The sequence below is a fragment of the Heterostelium album genome, assembly GCF_000004825.1.
Source record: "Heterostelium album PN500 unplaced genomic scaffold PPL_scaffold8, whole genome shotgun sequence".
In the NCBI taxonomy this organism is placed as follows: domain Eukaryota; phylum Evosea; class Eumycetozoa; order Acytosteliales; family Acytosteliaceae; genus Heterostelium; species Heterostelium album.
In genome coordinates, this window is record NW_008805070.1 from 161,148 (window position 1) to 181,631 (window position 20,484).

Consider the following 20,484-nt stretch of genomic DNA (forward strand, 5'->3'; position numbering starts at 1 on the left):
AATAAACCAACTGTATAAAAATAAACAAAAATTAAATTAACTTTAAAAATCATTTCAAAAAAACTGATTTAATTAAATTTAGACAAAAATCAAAAAAAAAGGTGGTGTGAACAAACAAACAAAAAATGATTTTTCCTTTTTTGGTCGCTGAATGAAAAAAGAGATGTATGTTTAAATCATTGTACTAAAATCAAATCTTCAAAAGAAAAATATGGGTTTTAAAAAGAATTGTTGTTTTAAATTCAAATAATATAGATAACATACATATACAAATAAATATCTTTGATATACATATAAATATAATTAGTTAAAACTAACAAGATCAAGATAATGTATTCATTCTGCAAGAGGTGCAGAAGTAAATTCATTCCTACAGATCAACTATGTTTGTTTAGAGAGGCTAACGGTGGTGCTCATCTAGCAATAAGATCAACAAATACAACAACAACATCTCAGAGTGATGTACCTGTTGAACTTAATTATAAAGGCAGCAATACCAACAATGATCATTGTAGTAGTAGTAGTAGTAGTATTAGTAGTAGTGACCGAATCTCAGTTGCTAAAGATCAGATCGATAATGACAATGCCGATTTCTATCTGGTGGAAGACCTCCGAGGAAGAGCGCAGATACCATTCAAGATACTCCATAGACACTGTCAATACGAGATAGGTAGTGTCATCCGAAAGTTTGGTGATCGTTACATGTTCTGTTTGAATCCGGATTCCATCTCTTTGAGTCAGACCTATCTAGAGGATAGCAACTCCGCCGCCGATGTCGGTACTGCCGCCGCAAATGGAGTTCCTACAACCGTGGTCGCCAATAAGAAATGGAGATCTTTCGATAATCAATATTATTCAGATCTAAATATTGAAGTTATCGAGAGTGTCGATGTCTATCAAGAGAATTCTTCACAGTTTGCCAATAACAAAGAATCAATCTCCAACAACAACAACAATAACAATAATAATAATAACAACAATCAAGATGATTTAATCTATATGCCAACAAAGATACCAGATACCATTTCATTCTCATTGATGTCATTGCTAAACATTCAAGATCTCTATGATTTTCAAATTGAAACACTTTACAGAGCAACCAAACGTAATACTATTTTAGTTGTTCCAACAGGTATGTTTGTTTTTAATTTAAACTTGTCAGAATAACATCCATCTTATTTGAATTCTAAATATACATATATATATATATATATATATAGGATATGGTAAAACAATTGTATCTATTCTTTTGATGAAACAACTACATCCTTTGAATGGAAGATTACTCAATGAGATGACTGCCAAGAGAATGATATTGTTTGTTGCAGATCGTGTCCCGCTCGTAAGACAACAGTGCGCTGCCATTCAGTATCATGTCGGGTCGGAATTCGTGGTTTCTTCGATTCACAGTGGCGAGCGATCCGATTTCCAGAGTGCCAATGTCAGACGTCCCGACGTCTTGGTGTGCACTTCCGACTCGATCTTGAATCTTCTCCACGGAAAGGTGTTGAAACCGATCGATTTCTACTTGGTGGTCTTTGATGAAGCGCATCATTGCGGTGGTTCGCACTCGTATTCACGTCTCGCCAAGTTACTACAATCGATTGGCGACGAACGGCTGCGCCCGCGCATCTTTGGTATGACTGCTTCGCCTACGACTGGAACACGCTCCAATATGAGGATATCGATGGTCGGTCTAGAAAAGGAGATGGGCGCATCGCTCTACATTCCACCGTCGATCGATATGGTGCGCAATCAGACCGACACCACGGTGATGTCGATCGTTGAATACCGGCTGAGTAACGCCGATTGCCTGGTGATCGACGTCATCGAGCAATCGATCGTTCAGATCATCGAGTGTTTTCTCAGAGAGTTGGATAACTATAGTAACCCTCTGAAGTATGCCCGAATGAATAGGGGAGCTTTTATCTTTCATTGTCGTGTTCTGGAGAGATATGTCTTCGAACGCAAACTCGTTCATCTGAGTTATCATCCCTATCATCTAACACAGTTACTCGAGTTGATTTCACTCATTGAGTTGGAAGGACTGGTTAAACTACAACAACAACTGGTCAACAAGATCGAAGAGCAAGAGAATCTAGCATTCAAGTCGACACTCGAAGAGATTAGTATAGCAGTAAACGAGATAATGACAAGTTGTTCATCCAGTAGTAACAGTACTATTAGTAATGAAATAGCTACTTCTACAACTCCTACTACTTCAGATAACCAGTTGTTTAAAACTAAACTAAAACTGTTGGAAGAGATTATCGAACAGAATCTTAATGATTCTTTATCGGCTATTATTTTCGTGCAGACAAAGACAACAGTGTCGAGTGTACTTCGTGCGCTAAAGAAGAAACATTTCAACAGTTTTCTACATGCTAAAAAGTTGATTGGACATTATATGGCGGATGGTGGAATGGATTTGGAGGAGCAGCAAGAGATACTAGCGAAATTTAAGGATAATGAATGTCGACTGCTTGTTGCCACTTCTGTACTTGAAGAGGGTATCGATATTCCTGCTTGTAATCTCATTATTTGCTTCGATGACGACTTGCAGCTGCGCTCGCTCATTCAACGTCGTGGACGTGCACGTTCTGCCAACAGCAAGTTCTATGTGTTCAAACAGTATAGCGATCCCAATCGTTTGAAAAACCTGGCGTATCGCGAGGTATCAATGCAGAAAACCATTGTTTCACTGAACCGCAAGCACCAGAGAAAAGCCGACAAGTTTGACTCGCGCGATATCCTTCAAAAGTACCAGTCCTACATCGTCAGCAATATGATTGCTCTCGATGGAACACTGGTCGATAACACCAGTGTCAATACATTGATCTTTATCTTTTACTATGTGTCGCCCGATGTAGATTACTACCAACTATTCACATCGAACGGCTATCGAATCAAACAATATCAACCTATCAACAGTGGTAACAAATACTTGGCCATGAGATTGATGGTTTCCATTGAGACTTCAACGACCGTTACCAATTTGATAAGTTTACTTCAATCGATATTGAATCAACAGAGATATATTATCGATATCAATTATAAGAAACCACAACCACAAAAACAATTACAATCACAAAAACAATTACAACAACAAGACAAACAACAACAACAACAACAACAACAAACTTATTTATCAGGTATTCCAATTAAATTACAAGGTGGTAATTTCATTGATCAAATACAATTCTCATTGGCATGGGAACACTCTGTTACTTTGTATGTAAAGAACGGTCATTTATCATTCCGTCATCAGACCAATGGTGGTAACAGAACGGTTGAGGTTGTAACTATACAATCGGATCTATTCCATCGTGTATTCTACGATATTGAGACTGGTTACCACTATCTCATTTTGAATCGTCCATCAAGAATATTGGTATTAAAGTCTGGTGCTGTTGTCGATCGTCTCGGACAACTACCCTACACAAAGCGATCCACTCCTCCCACACTTGTCTATAGATTCAAACTCGCCGGACAACGCCACAACCTCATCTCTGAACTACTCAATATTCCACTAGTCTATTGTTCATTCTCAACCACAACACTTCCAATTGAAACATTCAAAGCGAAAATAGAATATCAATTTCCAAAAGAGATAACTTATTTATTATCTGTATTAGAAAGGTAAAAATAGTTAATAATAATAATTATTAAAATAATTTCCACTTTAACTAACTAATTATTTCAAAAATATTTTTTAGTAATCATAAATTTGGAAACTTGATTATTCCAAAGGAATTCTATGACGATATATATTATTTGTTGGCGAATGACCATGTCGAGCAAGCAGAGTATATGATATTCTGTGCGATCGATGCATCTCCTTTTAGTTGTCCGTCTTGGAACAATATTCCACCGCGTGCCAAATCCAACGTGAAGCCACTCAATGCCAATTTCTGTTGGATCAAGAAAGCCTATGTTACACCGAGTCGTATCTTGTTCCAACGCCCGCTTATGGTTCAAACCAATAGAGCGATTCGTTTGTTTGGACCGGATCGTTTCCTCATGGTGCAAATCACCGAGGAGACAATCAGTGACTCGATCGACTATCAACCGCTGATCTCCAAGTTGATGTTGGATAAGCTTATCGATGGAATAGCTGTTGCCGGTTACGGACAATATCATTTCCTCGGTTACAGTAACTCGCAGCTGCGAAAGAATACCTGTTGGTTCTACTGTCCCGATGCCATAGATTCACTGGACGATGCACCGTCACTCGATGACGTCAAACAGATTCTCATAGGTGACACATCGATCTATACGGAACCAAGACAATATCTTCGTTCACTTTCCTTGGTATTCCCTTCGACCACGCCATCTCTGTTGATTCCGGCCGAACACATCCACGAAGTGCCCGACGTCGTCAGTGCGAACACCGGTCAGATTTTCTCGGATGGAATCGGTTATATTGGCAAGCGTGTTGCACTCCAAGTGATTGAATTTGCCTCGCTTCCAGAGGAGACCTGTGCATTCCAGATTAGAATAGCAGGATACAAAGGTGTCGTGACAATTCATCCGACGATCGACGACGGAATCTACTTGCGTCCTAGCATGAAGAAGTTCCAAGCGGATCTGACACAGCAGCACAATTGCATATTGGAGATAATCAGTATCAACGGAGACAATCCTTGTCATCTCAATCGTCAGGTGATCAACTTGCTCTCGGGACTCGGTGTTCCCGACCAGTATTTCCTGCGGCTACAAAAAGAGGCGCTAATGGACTTGGCCGATCTGCTCCATAATCCTGCCGAGTCGATTCGATGCTCCGAAGACTTGCCATGGCTTCGCACCATTGAAAAAGAAGATCTCCGATCGGATCCGATGATTCGTTCGCTCGTCCATCTCGTCTACCAAAAGAGTATTGCTGAGTACAGTGATAAATGCTTCATTCCCATTGCCAATGGTAAGACAATCATCGGTGTATTGGATGAAACAGGATTGCTTGAAGCCGGACAAGTCTATATCAATATTTATAATACCAAGAATGGCCAATCCATGGTGATTCAAGGTGCGGTTGCAGTGTGTAAGAATCCTTGTTTGCATCCGGGTGACGTTCGTATTCTTCAAGGTACCGACATTGAGTTGTTGAGTCACCTGAAGAATGTCGTTGTGTTTTCAGCGCGTGGCGACAATCCTGATTTCAAAAAGTGCAGTGGCAGTGATTTGGATGGTGACCGTTACTTTATTTGCTATGATCCCGAAGTCATCTCAACGGTGCGCCAATACGAAGACTACCACTATGAGGATCCAATCAAAGTGAAACAAACGATACCCATCAATCAAAGCACAATATTAGCACAGTATCTTAAATCCATTGATAAAGGTACGCTCGGTAAGATTGCGCTCTCTCACTTGGCTGTCAGTGACAGACTGACTCCTCTCGATCCACTGGCTATCGCTCTGTCGATTCAACATTCGATTGAAGTCGATTCTCCTAAGACTGGAGTACATGGTAAGCTGCCTGAGGATGTCAAGAATGTCATTGGTGACTTTGAGAGTTTTCCAATGTTCATGGAAAAGTCACTGCCCAACAAAAAGTATTGGAATAGCAGGAAAATACTTGGATTGATGTACGACCAGTGTAAACAGATGCATTCAATTACCGGTGTGGTCGAACGTAACTACGATCCTAACAAACTCGTTGATGGATATCACCAGTATTTGGATTCAGCTACCAAGACATACCATCAGTATCAGCACAACATCCGGTTGCTGCTCAGTCGCTTTGGCATTGAAACCGAACAGGAAATCATTGTGCAGTTCATCGATTACTGTCAGGACGCAGATAGTATCAACAAACCGATGATTAAAGAGGCATTCAAAAACTATGTACAGATACAACGACAGTTCCAGATTGATTTCATGGTTGAATTCCAGCCGGAACCTCACAAAAAGCGTGATATTATCAATCGAAAAGTATCGGCATACTATCATTGTGCTTATAAGGATCAGAAACATCCACTCTACAGTTTCTATTGGATTGTTAAACAATTCTTTAATAATGAAGTGACCATAAGTTCGACAACTGCAGGTGCAAGTGAATCACCGGCTGTTGTTGTTGGCAAACCAATTGATATCGTTCATTACTTCACTATCAATTCATTGGAGATGTTCAAGATCTATACCAATCGATTGCAGTTGGTAACATCGATTGAGAATATACTGAGGGCGTATCATCCTGGTCTTAGAGACTGTAGAATTGGAATCTACGGTTCACAATCGATGTTCCTCTTCAATGAGTCATCCGACATTGACTTGTATCTCAGCATTCCAGAGGAATCGGAACTAAGTGGTGCCAGTCAGATCTCCATCTACAAGATATTGGAATCGATATTCACCAACAATGACATCGATGTCAAGAATATCGAAATCATAGAGAATGCACTCTTCCCTATCGTCAGATTCCGTATGCTTCACACCAACTGTGACTTGTCCCTAGATGACAATGGTTTCAAGAAGACCAAATTGATTTGTGAATACTTTAAACAATATCCATTCTTACTTCCATTATCGTATGCAATCATCCAATGGGGTAGAGAAAGTGGATTATTAACTGGATGCAACAATAACATCAACATCAACAACAAAATCAACAACAACGATAATAATAATAATGGTGACTCAGCAAATAAGGTTGAAAAAGTTAGAACACTTAAAACATGGTCATTACTGTGGATGGTTATACACTTTTGTTTACAATGTCAAATTATACAAAAGATTGATTTCGATGAGCAGGCTTACCAGGCGAAAAAGCAGATCGATAACAATCCAGTTCAATGGTGGATAGATCTGTATCAAGCGATTCAAATTCCCGATGGCCATGCACAGCTGCTGAGCGAATATCTTCGTAGTTTCTTTAGATTCTACATTGAATTCTTGGGTACTAGCATCTACTCGGGAATAAGAATGGTCGTTGTATGTCCACTCGATGTGGAAGATGTTCCCAGTCTGGTTGTGACACCCGATTCCGTCTATCTCTTTGAAAGCTTCCAGATTGCCTATCACACATTGTCGTCCAGTAGCAACATCACCTCGTTCCTCAGCAAATCATTGAACCACAATGTCAAGCATATCAACCTGGACAGTCGTATCTCCAAGATCATCAGAGAACAGGAGGAATACTTTGAGAGTAAGATCAGCGCTAAGACAGGAACGAACGTCGTCCTCCAGAAACTCAACGGTAAGCGCTACCAGATTCGGGTGGAGGGTGATCCCTATGCGATACAGTCGGCCGTCCAAGAGATATCGGATCTCGCACACGAAGTATCGCGACTTCCCGTGCGTACACAAATCAACTTGGTCACTGGAGGTGGCAGCATATTGCTAATCCAAGGCTGCACCGACCAGAATGAAACACTGAAATTCGTCGATCTCAAATTGAAACACATCCAGGTGAACATCTACCATTTCTTCAAACGGCCATTCCGACCGATTCTTTTGCGTTCACCCAGCTCCAAGACCGCAGCTAAAGCCGAGGAATCCTATTTGGAATTCGGTGCCGCTTACTACCGCCAGATGGAACGTGTCTACAAGTATTATGATCCCGATGAATACGGAGAGATTCGTGCATTCCTCAGGTTTGGATCGGTCTATATCTTCAATGTTCCGTACAACGGATTCCAAAAGAGTGTTGCCGATACTCGTAAATCTCTGTATGCTCCCGGTAGTAGGAAAATGGTATCATTCAACGAACAAAAGGTTACACTACCCATTGAGACAACAAAGATTATTGCCAAACAACGCAATCAGTTGATTGTTAACAAAATGAAATCTGTAATTCCGTTGGATCATTTAATAGCGCCACCCATAATGGAATCTGATACACCTGATTACGGATCTGAAACAACCCCAACAACCACATCGATAGTACCAACTCCACAATCACCAACATCAACAACAACAAATAACAACAACAACAACAAACAAAAGAAATTCAAGTCAATAGAAAACAAACCGACACAACATCAATTATCAAATTCCAGTACTAATTCTCTTACAATTCCTACACATAAAACAAACATAACAAAACCAAAAAAAGAGAAACAGGATCACAACAACAAATCAAAGAATTTAACTAAACAGGACAACACTTTAATCACACCCAAATCCACCAATACGATTACTATCGCCAATCCATCACCACCACAAAAACAACAAGAATCAACTAAATCCAAATCATCTAAGCCAAAGGTGTGGGTACCTAAAACCCAAAACAATACAACCGCTCGACCAACAACAAATATACCTCATCCAGATACTTCAAATACCACAACAATTACTAGCGATATACCAAAACGTGATCCAACCAAAAACAATCAAGATACACCTGTAATAACTTCAACTACCAATGAACCATCAACCACTCTAAATACAACAACGATTTCAGAGAATAACAATACACCAACAACAAAATTACTGTCTATAAATGCACCAATCTTCATACCAAAAGTACAACCACCACAACAAAAAGTACCGGCAAACAATCAACCAACAATTGAACAACCAATTCAACAACAACAACAACAAACTCTACAACAGAAACAACAACAAACTCTACAACAGAAACAGCAACCAAATGTCTCAAATTCAACACAAGTTAAGCAATCCAACAAATCAAAACCAAAATGGAAACAACCTAAATCTAAATCCAAAAAAACAGCAGCAAAAACAACAATAATCACCAACTCTTCAGTAAATCCAACAAATCTATCCAACCTTACTACACCAAAACCAATTGCAAAACCAAATGTCTCCAATGTTGCTCCTAGTAATACTGACGAAACATCGGTTGATATTGGTGGCAGCAAAGTACGATCTATGAAACTCAAGATTGACTTTAGCAAAGAAGAGCATAAGGGTATCTATACTGCAAAGAATCCAAAATCATCGTTTGCTGTCTATATTGTCGATTACGACGAAACAATGAGGAGGTTACAATCTTTAGGCTGGAGTGTTGTCGATACTCCCAATCTACCGCAGGATTTCGTAAGTGAATTCTACTCCGTGTCATTCTTCAATTTCGCCAAAAGAATTGAAATGAAAATCTGGGCGGATACCGACCTCAACACCTACAGACTCGGTAACACCAACTTGGGATGGCTAACCAGTGACTACAAGACCAACCAAGATAAACTGGATGTCCGTTACTCCATTCAATCAAAGAAAGTCTACTGTGAGAACTCTTATGAATACCAGAAATATATGAACAAACCTATAATTCAATTCAATAACAATAATAATAATAATAATAATAGTAATAACAATAAGAAGGTAGAGCAACAAGAAGTAAACAACAATAATATCGATGATCCACTTCAAGAACAACCGATAGCATCTGAAGAGGTAGTCAGCGATGAACCCGAGAAGAAATTTATTATCGCGCCAGAGTTTAGAGATTCAGTTTATCTGATTAGACATCATTTTGAAATCAAAAGATTGAAACCACCCCCAAACCATCCGCTGTCTGATTATAATCTTGGTGCTACCATCAGAAAGAGTCATGAATTTACCAATGAAGGTATACTCTACAATGTAAAGTCGGAATTAGAAATCGAATTGAACATTCCTAAACAAGAGAATATCCACAAATTCATATTGTTGTATTGGTAATTATTTTTCATTAGTTTTAAAATATGTGTTTACTAACAACACGCGTTTTGATATATATATAAAAATATAGGGAACTTGGACAATCATTACTCAACCTATTAAATCTTGAACAACAATAATTTATAAATGATAGAATACATTAAATAAATAAATTAGTATATGATATATTACAAATGGTTTTGTACCGTACATGAAAGAAATAAAGATGGTCTCCAAATCGACACATATGAAAAAACAGAAGCAAATTAAAAAATTTGAGTGGTCGTTGAATGGAATTAAACCTATATCCTAATTAGACATACTTGTTTTAAAGGTGATAAAAAAGTATATTTTTTCTTTATATTATATACCAATTATAATTGTTTCGTTTTTAAAGATTATTGAACTTTTGTTTTGTGAAAAGATTTAAGATAACTATTATTTTTTCATAATAATTTTAAAATATGGTCCATATGGATATAAAAATTATTTAAAATAAAAGTGTTACTAATTATTTAAAACATTTTCTTATTTTTTATTTTTTGTTAAACAATATATTCTTATTCAATGGAATATAAAATATTAAATAAGATAAGGATTGATAATCCTTTAGTTATTCTCAAAGAAACCAATGCTACACCTTCTTTTATCTTTTATGCATATGGTAACAGTGTTGTAAAATATGACATTATTCAAAATAAAAGATACATTCAACAATATGGAAGATATCAAATCACTCATTTAATTGAATCTTGCAAACATTCATCATCTTCATTCTACATTATCAATAAAAATAATGCAATCTATAAATACAATATTAATAATAATCAACAAAAAGAAAGAGTAGAAGTTGCTTATCATTTAAATCAATTATCAAACTGTCCGATCATATATATAGAATCACTAATTGATGATAGATTGTTAATTCATTATCAAAATGAAGATAATACATCGAAATGCTACTGTATTTATGATTTGCATTCAAATGATATCATATATTCTAAATCAAATATAAACAAAATCATTGTTGTCAGTTCTAAACATGAATGTTGTCAGTTCATTGAACAACAAGAGAATAGAGTAAACCTAGTTACTTTCACCTTCGATAGTAGAGAATGTTTAGAGAAAAGTAAAGAAGTTAATAATGTCAAAGATGATATCCTTGCTTTATATGGCAGTGATATTGTGTTTATCATTCATCAGGATCATTTAGAAATGACGTTATGGAATATCAATGATAATAGTTCAAGTGTTGTTTCGATTGATCAGCAACAACCACAAATACCAGCTAAAACAATTAAATCAATTAAACTTATAGATAACAATACTATCTTCTTTGAATTCATTGCCTACAATAATGAATTGTCATATTCATTGTTCAGTATTAAAAATGGATGGAGAAATATCAATATAAGCACAACAAATAGTGATAACAACTTTCAATCGATTCTTTTATCGAATGAATATCTAGTTATATCAAGAAACAATCAACCAAATCAACTACAAATAATATCATTGCAATATGGAGAAGTCGATAAACGAATGATCTTTGATGATCAAATGGAATCAGAGATATTATCAATGAATCATATTGGTGCATCTTTGTTACTTGTTGAATGTAAAAAATCTCTTTTTGTATTAAGACCAAACAATTCAAACAACATAAATAACAACAATGACAATGATTATCTCTCACAAATCAAATTATCAACCAAACAATATGATCAAATCAAAACAAGAGAGATTATAACAAATATCTTAAAAAATAACAATATTAATATTGAACAATTGAACTCTATATTCACAGTTTTAAAAGAATCATCATTGAAATCGGAATCAAGATTATTCTCGTTGCTTTGTTCAAAGCTAACGAATGATACTAAATACCTATCGGTATTTAAGAATCAAAAATGTAAATCAAGATTGATTGTTGGTGATGGTGATTTCTCGTTCACGATGGCATTGATCAATAAACACAAATCAACACACCCATTGCTTGCCAACTCTCTTACCACCTCTGAACTCTCAATGTCTCCATTCAAATCACATGAAATCAACTCTCGAATGGAACAATTGAATGAACTTGGTGTTCGAACCATTGTTGGACTAAACTCCAACGACATCTCAAATGTATTTCAAGGTCAGCGATTCAAGCGTATTCAATGGAACAATCCTTGGCCGTTTTGGTCATTAAGTATCTACAAGAATTACATCAGCTCAGTACTACCTTCTTTCTATGTATCGGCATCGCAATTACAGCAGCCAGGTGATCGTATCCACATGACCCTTGTACAGGGGAGTGAAGATTTTAAATTCCGTCAAATGGAGAATCCATTGGTTCGAGCTTCATTCCGTGCCAACTATCGTTTGATTAGAAAACGTCGACTCAGTAATACTAGATATCCAGGATATTTTCATCATTACACTGGATTGGCTCAGAAATTGATTGGAGATTCCAAACGTGAGTTCATTTTCGAAAAGGTTGACCCAAAAGAGACAATGGAAATCAACAATTTCACACAGGATTGGGATGAGATCAGAGTTCAAGCTACCAAACTCAGAGATACCAACAAAAAGTATTATGAAATCAAACCACATGAAAAGATAACCCGTATGGTTCAGAATACAGAGGTAACATTGGAAGATAACTATTTCGATTGTAGTACTGATGATGATTCCTCTGACTATTTCGAATCTGGAAGTGATAGTGATGACTGATTGTATCTTGAAATAAATAAAAGTATTTTATTAAATGAATCCAAGCTCATTTTGCGGCACTTTTAAATTTTTGTTTTTAGACAACAAATAATGTCTTCATGAATAAATATGATTTGTTATCAGTTTGATATTCTTGTTGTTGATTATGATAATAAGATGTGATATGTGTTGATGAAATAATAATAATTGTTTAGCAATGTTGATTGGCGCGTGCCAAGTATCCAAATTGATAATACAGTGCCATAGCCAGGTATGAATTAATATCCAATCCTGTAGTAATAATATTATTCATCTCGAGCTAACAATAAACTCGTACCAGCCATTGAAGTGATACAGCTCCAAAAAAAATCATTATTATTAATTGTTTAATTCCATGTTTGCTGACTACGAATCGTATTGCAGAGTAAAGCAGTTTCCACAAATTGAACAAATTTCAATTTAAAACGCCACAAACGATATTTTTATCTTACCTAATCTTTAAAAAGTTTTTTTTCATATTATGAGGTTATATTTTTTTAATTTTAATTTTAAATCATTTTTTAATAATTTAGTCCAGATTTGACTTCTTTTTAATCCCATTAGTAATTTTCTTTTAATCATTTCCTGTGCTTGAATTAAATAGACAATCATATTTTTTAAATTTTGTAATAATTTAATATTTAAATTACTAATTTTTTCAAATAAAACTAAATATTCTGCAGAACGCGCTTTTAAAGTTTCATCTATACTGTTTTCTATTAAATTATAAATTAAAGTAATACTAATAAGAAAACTTATGATGATTACAATTTCTTCATTTAATGCAATCTCTTCTTTTGCAATATCAAAAATTAAAATTAATAATAAATAAAATCCAAATTTTAATTTATTCATTTCTTAGATTTCTTTTAACTTACTTATTACTTTTCCTATTTCTTTTTTGATATTTCCAGTTGTATGATTTATTAATTTTGAGGAATAATTTACATTTAAATAAAGTTTTTTCATTTTATTTAACTCCTCTAAAAATATTCCTTTATTTATCATTTGAGAAAACTTTTTATTTAAAAATTTTTCTCTTGTTTTTAATATATATGCTAATTTGGTAATAATGTATCTTAAAAATAATACGTAGAATAATCCAAATCCTACTATTAAATGATACATTTCATTAAAAAAAATTAAACTATCTAATTGTGGCATCTTTTTTCTTTTTTTATTATTTTAAAGTTTTTTATAAAACTTTCATAAAACTTTATCACCTTATAACTATGTTTTCAATTATAAAAAATACAGCAAGCGCTGCACCTATTTATTATAAATATTATAATACTATTATTTTGTATTTTGTAAAGCTTTAATTATTTTATATTCAATTATATAAATGAATGGGAATAATACTAATACATAAAAGTATAAAAGAGTACAAATGAATCCTAACATTAAGTAAGGTTCACCTGCTGGCATTCCTCCTAAATATCCATCTTTCTTAGTTGTCTTTTTAAAATCAAATAATAGATGAAACTTGGACCAATGAATTCTTATTTAATTTAAATTTTTCTAGATGAATTATTCTCAAAAAAAAAAGAATTTTTATTTAATAAAATTTATTTTCTTTATACCAATTATTATTGTTTCGTTTTTAAAGATTATCGAACTTTTGTTTAGTAAAAAGATATATTACAAATCAGACAAATTTCTTAATATCTCTATGGTTGATGATAAATATAAAAACAATATGGATAAAGTATACTATTTGAGTTGAATAGATATGAGTTGAATAGATATAACTTGAATAAAATAATTTTTCCTCTTTTTCTAAAGAATATTAATAAAAAATTCTACTTGTACTGACTTTGAAAAATAGATTTGACAAAAATAATAATTTTGAGATTGAATTGCATAATTAATTAATATTTATGATAAAAATTTGAACAGTATTTTTTTGAAAATATGACGATGATATCCTATGATATTTTTAGGGTTGAACTAGTTTCTGAAATTTTATTTTACTTAGATACTTCAGATAGATAATCCAAATTTTTAACCACAAAAAAAAATCTTTAATATTATGAGGTGATATTTTTATCTCAATAGAAATTAATATATTAATATTATATTATATGGATATAAAAATTATTTAAATAGAAAGAGTTAATATTTAATTATTATAAATATTTATTATTTTTGATAAAACTCCTAAAGTTTTGTTAAAAATATATTCTTATTCAATGGAATATAAAATATTAAATAAGATAAGGATTGATAATCCTTTAGTTATTCTCAAAGAAACCAATGCTACACCTTCTTTTATCTTTTATGCATATGGCAATATCTTGGTAAAATATGACATTATTCAAAATAAAAGATACATTCAACAATATGGAAGATATGAAATTACTCATTTAATTGAATCTTGCAAACATTCATCATCTTCATTCTACATTATCAATAAAAATAATGAAATCTATAAATACAATATTAATAATAATCAACAAAAAGAAAGAGTAGAAGTTGCTTATCATTTAAATCAATTGACTAATTGTAGAATCATAAACATAGAATCACTAATTGAAGATAGATTGTTAATTCATTATCAAAATGAAGATAATATTTCGAAATGCTATTGTATTTATGATTTAAATACAAATAATATCATATATTCTAAATCGAATATAAACAAAATCATTGTTATCAAATCTAAACATGAATACAACCTCATTGAGTTCAACAACAACCATGTCTATTTAGTTAAATTCAACAAAGAAGAAAGAGAATATAGAACAAACAAAAAAATTGAAATTTTAGATGGTATTTATGATGTCAATTCATCTTGTAACTCTGAAAGTGGAATTGTTTTTATCATCCACCAAGATCAATCAAAAATGACATTATGGAATATCAATGATAATAGTTCAAGTATTGTTTCAATTGATCAGTCATTTAAATCAATTAAATCATATAATAGTAATTCTATATTATTTGAATTTAAAGAATCTTTCTCATTATTTAATATTGAAAAAGGCTGGAATCATCTAGCTGATAGAGATTGTAATAATGAAAATATTCAATCTATTCTATTATCAAATGAATATTTAGTATTAACAGGAACCAATCAACCAAATGAACTACAAATCATATCATTAGATGATAAAGACATTGACAATAGAATAATATTTGATAATCTAATGGAGTCAGAGATATTATCAATGAATCAAATTGGTGAATCTTTGTTATTACTTGTTGAATGTCAAGGATCACTTTTAATTCTCAGACCGAACAATAGAATCAACATTAATATCGACAATGATTTTCTTTCTCAAATCAAATTATCAACCAAACAATATGATCAAATCAAAACAAGAAAGATAATAACAAATATCTTTAAGAACAATACCAACGTTGATAGTGAACAATTGTATGAAATATTCACAGTTTTAAAAGAATCGTCATTGAAATCGGAATCAAGATTGTTCTCATTGCTTTGTGGAGAGTTAACAAATGATAATAAATACTTATCGGTATTTAAGAATCAAAAATGTAAATCAAGATTGATTGTTGGTGATGGTGATTTCTCGTTCACGATGGCTTTGATCAACAAACACAAATCAACACATCCATCGCTTGCCAACTCTCTTACTACCTCTGATCTATCGATGGCGCCGTTACAGTCGGAAAAAATTCAGTATAAGATGGAACAACTGAATAAACTGGGTGTAGAAACCCTGGTTGGTCTGAACGCTATCGATATCTCTGGTCTCTTTCCAAACGGACGTAGATTCAAGAGAATCCATTGGAATTGTCCTTGGACCAATTGGTCATCGGACAACTTACTGACCAACTATGACAATCATTTGAAGTCGGTGGTTACCGACTTTTTCGTTTCGGCGTCACAGCGGCAGTTGGCAGGCGATCGCATCCACATGGCGCTGATCCAAAACAAGGAGAACTACAAAGCCAGACAAATGGAGAATCCAATCGTTCGTGCTTCATTCCGTGCCAACTACCGTCTGATTAGAAAACGTCGATTCGACAACACCAGATATCCAGGCTACATTCACTTGTTTACTGGTCTCTATCTTGAGCATCCACAAATATTGAAATATGAATTCGTATTTGAGAAGCTAGACAACATCGTCAAGGGTATCAATAACTATACACTCGATCCGAAAGAGATCAGTGAACAAGCTGCCAAACTTCAAGATACCAACAAAAAGGAGTATCAAGTCATACAAGAATCAACAGAGATAACCTTAACAAGAACCAAACAACATGTTTTAAAATTCAACGATAACTATTTTGAATGTAGTTCTGATGAAGATTCCTCTGATTATTTCGAATCTGATGGTGATGACAATGATGATGATGATGATCAATTTTTTAATTAATGAGATGTTCTCTGTTTGCACATAAAGCAATAAAATCAATTATCAACAAAATAAATAAATAAAAAAAAAATCAAAGAAACCATTTTTTTGAATAAAAAAAAAAAAATTGTTATACTTTCCGAAAAATTTTTATATGTGTGTGTTTGGTTTGATTCTCACAAAGAAACTGTCGATCTTAAAATAATCAACTTTTTTTTTTTTTAATTGTTTTTAATTGTATTCATTTTATTTATTTATTTAGTTAGTTATACTTTTTATTGTTTTATTTAGTCTTTTATTAATTAGTTTGAAAGAAAAATAACAAAATATGTCTGACGATAGTAGTATGTCTGAAAAATAGCTAATGTTACAATACATAAACACTCTTTAAACTAACAAAAAAAAACTACCTACTACTATGTTTATGAATGAAAAACAGGTCATGGAAGGAAAAAGAGAGTCAACACAAAACAAATAATTAAAGATGAATTCAGAGAGGATGATGATGATAACGAATCTGGTCCAGAACCAAAGTTTGATGTAAGTATAGTACTATATATATATATTTAATATCGAAATTCGATCTAGTTAGTTTGTTGGTACTAATTTTGTTTGTGTTAAAGGGTTCATTTGAAAGAGCATCACCCGAGGAGATGGCAAAGAGAAAGTAAGTAAAGACAAAACAGTTATAATAATAGGATATTATTAAAACAAAACTAATGAATTGCATTGTTTGCTTGCTTGCTTGCTTGCTTTTGATTTGACTACTACTCTATAGGATTTTTAAATTGAAACCAAAGAATAAACCAGTACAACAACCAGACGAGAAAAAGACATCGACATCGACATCCACCAATTCACCACCTGCAGCCTCAGCAGCTGCTGCAGAATCAACCAATCCATTTGCAGCGATCTCATTTAACTTTAGCACACCACCAGTCATCACATCGGGAATGTTCAGCACCAACTCATCAAGTTTATTTGGTGGCTCGACATCGTCATCCACAACAACAACAAGCTCACTCTTTGAAAACTTTAAACAACAAAACGAAAACAACAAGAATAACAGCAGCAACAATACACAAGAGACATCTATTTCATCACTTTTCCCACCCGTAAAATCGTCATCAACAACCTCACCAACACTATCATCTACCAGTACTTCAACCTCTACTTTATTCCCACCATTAAATAACAACAACAATAGCAATAGTAGTAGCAGCAGCAGCAATATTTCGACTTCATCATTATTCCCATCATTAAATGGTAATAATAATAACTCTACTTCGACTACCTCTGCAACATTATTCCCTCCATTAAATAGCAATAAGAGTAATAGTGGTTCAGGATTTGTATTTTCACCATTAACAGGTTCATCAGCACCAACAACAACAACAACAACAGATTCAACTTCCACCTCTAATACCACTGCTGGATTCGTATTTAATCCAACATCTTCAACTGCTAGCAGCTCTTTATTATCAACAAACAGTTTGAAGCCATCTACAAGTTCATCATCATCATCAACTTCTTCCTCTACTTCAGAAAAATGGAAATGTGCATGTTGTGAAACAGAAAATGAAGTTACTGCCAAGACCTGTGTTTTGTGTATGGTTCCAAGACTTGTTCCAAAAGTCGAGAAATGGAAGTGTGCATGCTGTGAAACTGAGAATGAACCTGATGCCAAAACATGTATTTTGTGTATGGTTCCCAAACCAAACAAACCCATCACCGTTCCAGCAGCATCGAACAGCGCCTCTTCAACATCGTCGTCTGGTCTATTCTCCGGAATGAAATCGGGTGGTACTGACTTTAAAGTAAACTTTGGTTCGACTGAAACCTCTGGAATTAAATTTGGAACAACTACCGACTCCTCTAGCGGTGGTGGTGGAATCAAATTTGGAACAACTGACTCCTCATCATCCTCAGGCGGTGGTGGTGGTGGAATCAAGTTTGGAACAACCGATTCTAGTGGAATCAAACTTGGTGGTGGAAACACTGACTTTGGTGGAATTAAGTTTGGAACACCATCTGGTTCTTCAGCTATCAAGTTTGGAACATCATCATCATCCGATACCGAGAATAAAAAGAGTGAGACACCAGCACCATCGAGTGGTGGTGGTGGATTCGTATTTAATGCCAGTGCAACACCGGCACCATCATCTACCACTGGAGGTTTCGTATTTAATGCCAGTGCAACCGGTAAATCACCGATCGATACACTATCTGACACCAAAGAAACAGAGTCACTTCCCGATGGTAAATGGAAGTGTGCATGTTGCGAGAAAATCAATGAAGAAAAAGATAAATCCTGTGAATTATGTATGGTTCCAAGATTAATTAAAAAATAAGAAAATAAATAAATAAATAAATAAGAAAAATAAAGATAATAAAATAAGTTAATTAATAAAATAAAATAAAACACATAAAAACAATATAAATTAAATCTAATTATTTTATTTATTTTATTGAGTCTTCTTTTGAGTGGAAGATGATGATTGTTGTTTACCACCACCGGTTTGAATGAAACGTTTACGCTGACCGAGCATATAAGTGTACAACCATGGCAAACCAACAACGTAGAATATCAAAGAACCAATCAAAACGTATTTGGTATTGAATGAAAAGTTGATAGAGTTTGGCATTGTCATATAGAACAATTGCTTCTCTTCGACGTATGGCAATGAGTAAATGATAGTACCAGTCTCACCAGTAACACCACTTGGATATAAAACAATGAATAAAGTATATCTAAATAACAGAATTGGATTGGTGTTGTTGGTAATATGTTAAATGTTAAAAATATTATGTTAGTCGTTGATTCGATCTATATGTTGTTGTTTTGTGTTGTTGCTGTTGTTAATGTTTGATTAATGATTATTTACCTTAGCCAACCGAGTACATAGGGAACGGAATCAATCAAGGAGAGTGCGTAGAAAAGATAACGAATGACTTCGGTGATGGACCAGCTGAATAACATCAAAGTGAGTACCCAGGTGTTGTGAATGGTTGGTACAAAGAGGGCAAGAGTGACACAGGCAACTCTTGAGAACACTTGGACAAAGGTGGTGGAGGCCGGTGTTCTTACGAGACCAAAGACAGAGTGCAACACTTCATTGCAAGCGGCAAACTGGAAGTAGGTAACGAGAGTACCGACTTTCTCCCAGACACCCTCGAATGCAGCGCTACTCCAATTGGCCTGGTGGGCATGCTGTACCAACAACAACAAGATATAAGACCATCCTGCAAATTGTATGAGATTATAAGTAATCAAATATATCTTGCTAAGATTCATTCTTTTTCTATTTTATCTAAATCTAAAGATATATATTTTTAAAAAACAGAATAAAAAAAAACGACAATAAAGATAAGGGGGTCATGTTATTGCACCTTCAGAAACTTAATTTGATTTTTTTCCAAAAAAAAAAAAAAAACTAAATAAATTGATTTTTAATTATTTTAAAAATATCTTCAACATTTATATACATTTATATTGATTTAGGGGTTTAATAAATCTCAAACAAATAATATATTAATAATATTATTTTTTTGATCATAGATCTAAACTATCTACTTTTTTAAAAAACAAAAAAAAAACAATCTAAATTGGTTTTATTTAAACCACCATTTATAAATATTGTTTTTATCAAAATAGTTAACCATTTTGTGTTTCAGACAAACACACAATCAATACTTTTATTTTAATATTTCTATTGGATACATATTTGTTTGTGTATTGAAAAATATGTTTAATTTATAGGGATTTATCCATTTCGGAATACTTGTTATTTAATTATTATTTTTTTTTCGTTGTTGC

The 20,484-nt window shown here is 33.8% G+C and overlaps 5 protein-coding genes across 5 annotated transcripts; 3 read left to right on the top strand and 2 right to left on the bottom strand.

Moving 5' to 3' along the window:
• Positions 1-330: 330 nt before the first annotated feature.
• PPL_07720 (uncharacterized protein) lies at positions 331-12,321 on the top strand (the record flags this gene model as incomplete). Its single annotated transcript, XM_020578554.1, has 6 exons — positions 331-1,132; positions 1,221-3,639; positions 3,717-5,467; positions 5,933-7,144; positions 7,481-9,620; positions 10,200-12,321. 6 exons carry the CDS (start codon positions 331-333, stop codon positions 12,319-12,321), a joined length of 10,446 nt encoding a protein of 3,481 aa, XP_020431423.1.
• A 492-nt stretch (positions 12,322-12,813) lies between these two features.
• PPL_07721 (ATP synthase F0 subunit 8) lies at positions 12,814-13,503 on the bottom strand (the record flags this gene model as incomplete). The annotated part of the gene is made up of 2 exons (XM_020578555.1): positions 12,814-13,055; positions 13,218-13,503. 2 exons carry the CDS (start codon positions 13,501-13,503, stop codon positions 12,814-12,816), a joined length of 528 nt encoding a protein of 175 aa, XP_020431424.1.
• Positions 13,504-14,531: 1,028 nt separating this feature from the next.
• Positions 14,532-16,688, top strand: PPL_07722 (uncharacterized protein; the record flags this gene model as incomplete). Its single annotated transcript, XM_020578556.1, has 3 exons — positions 14,532-15,267; positions 15,295-15,985; positions 16,262-16,688. The coding sequence occupies 3 exons, from the start codon at positions 14,532-14,534 to the stop codon at positions 16,686-16,688; spliced, it is 1,854 nt and encodes a 617-aa protein (XP_020431425.1).
• Positions 16,689-16,995: 307 nt separating this feature from the next.
• On the top strand, positions 16,996-19,018 carry PPL_07723 (uncharacterized protein; the record flags this gene model as incomplete). The annotated part of the gene is made up of 4 exons (XM_020578557.1): positions 16,996-17,011; positions 17,152-17,207; positions 17,291-17,334; positions 17,446-19,018. 4 exons carry the CDS (start codon positions 16,996-16,998, stop codon positions 19,016-19,018), a joined length of 1,689 nt encoding a protein of 562 aa, XP_020431426.1.
• A 114-nt stretch (positions 19,019-19,132) lies between these two features.
• On the bottom strand, positions 19,133-19,962 carry PPL_07724 (protein tyrosine phosphatase-like domain-containing protein; the record flags this gene model as incomplete). Its single annotated transcript, XM_020578558.1, has 2 exons — positions 19,133-19,418; positions 19,553-19,962. The coding sequence occupies 2 exons, from the start codon at positions 19,960-19,962 to the stop codon at positions 19,133-19,135; spliced, it is 696 nt and encodes a 231-aa protein (XP_020431427.1).
• Between the last annotated feature and the right edge of the window lie 522 nt (positions 19,963-20,484).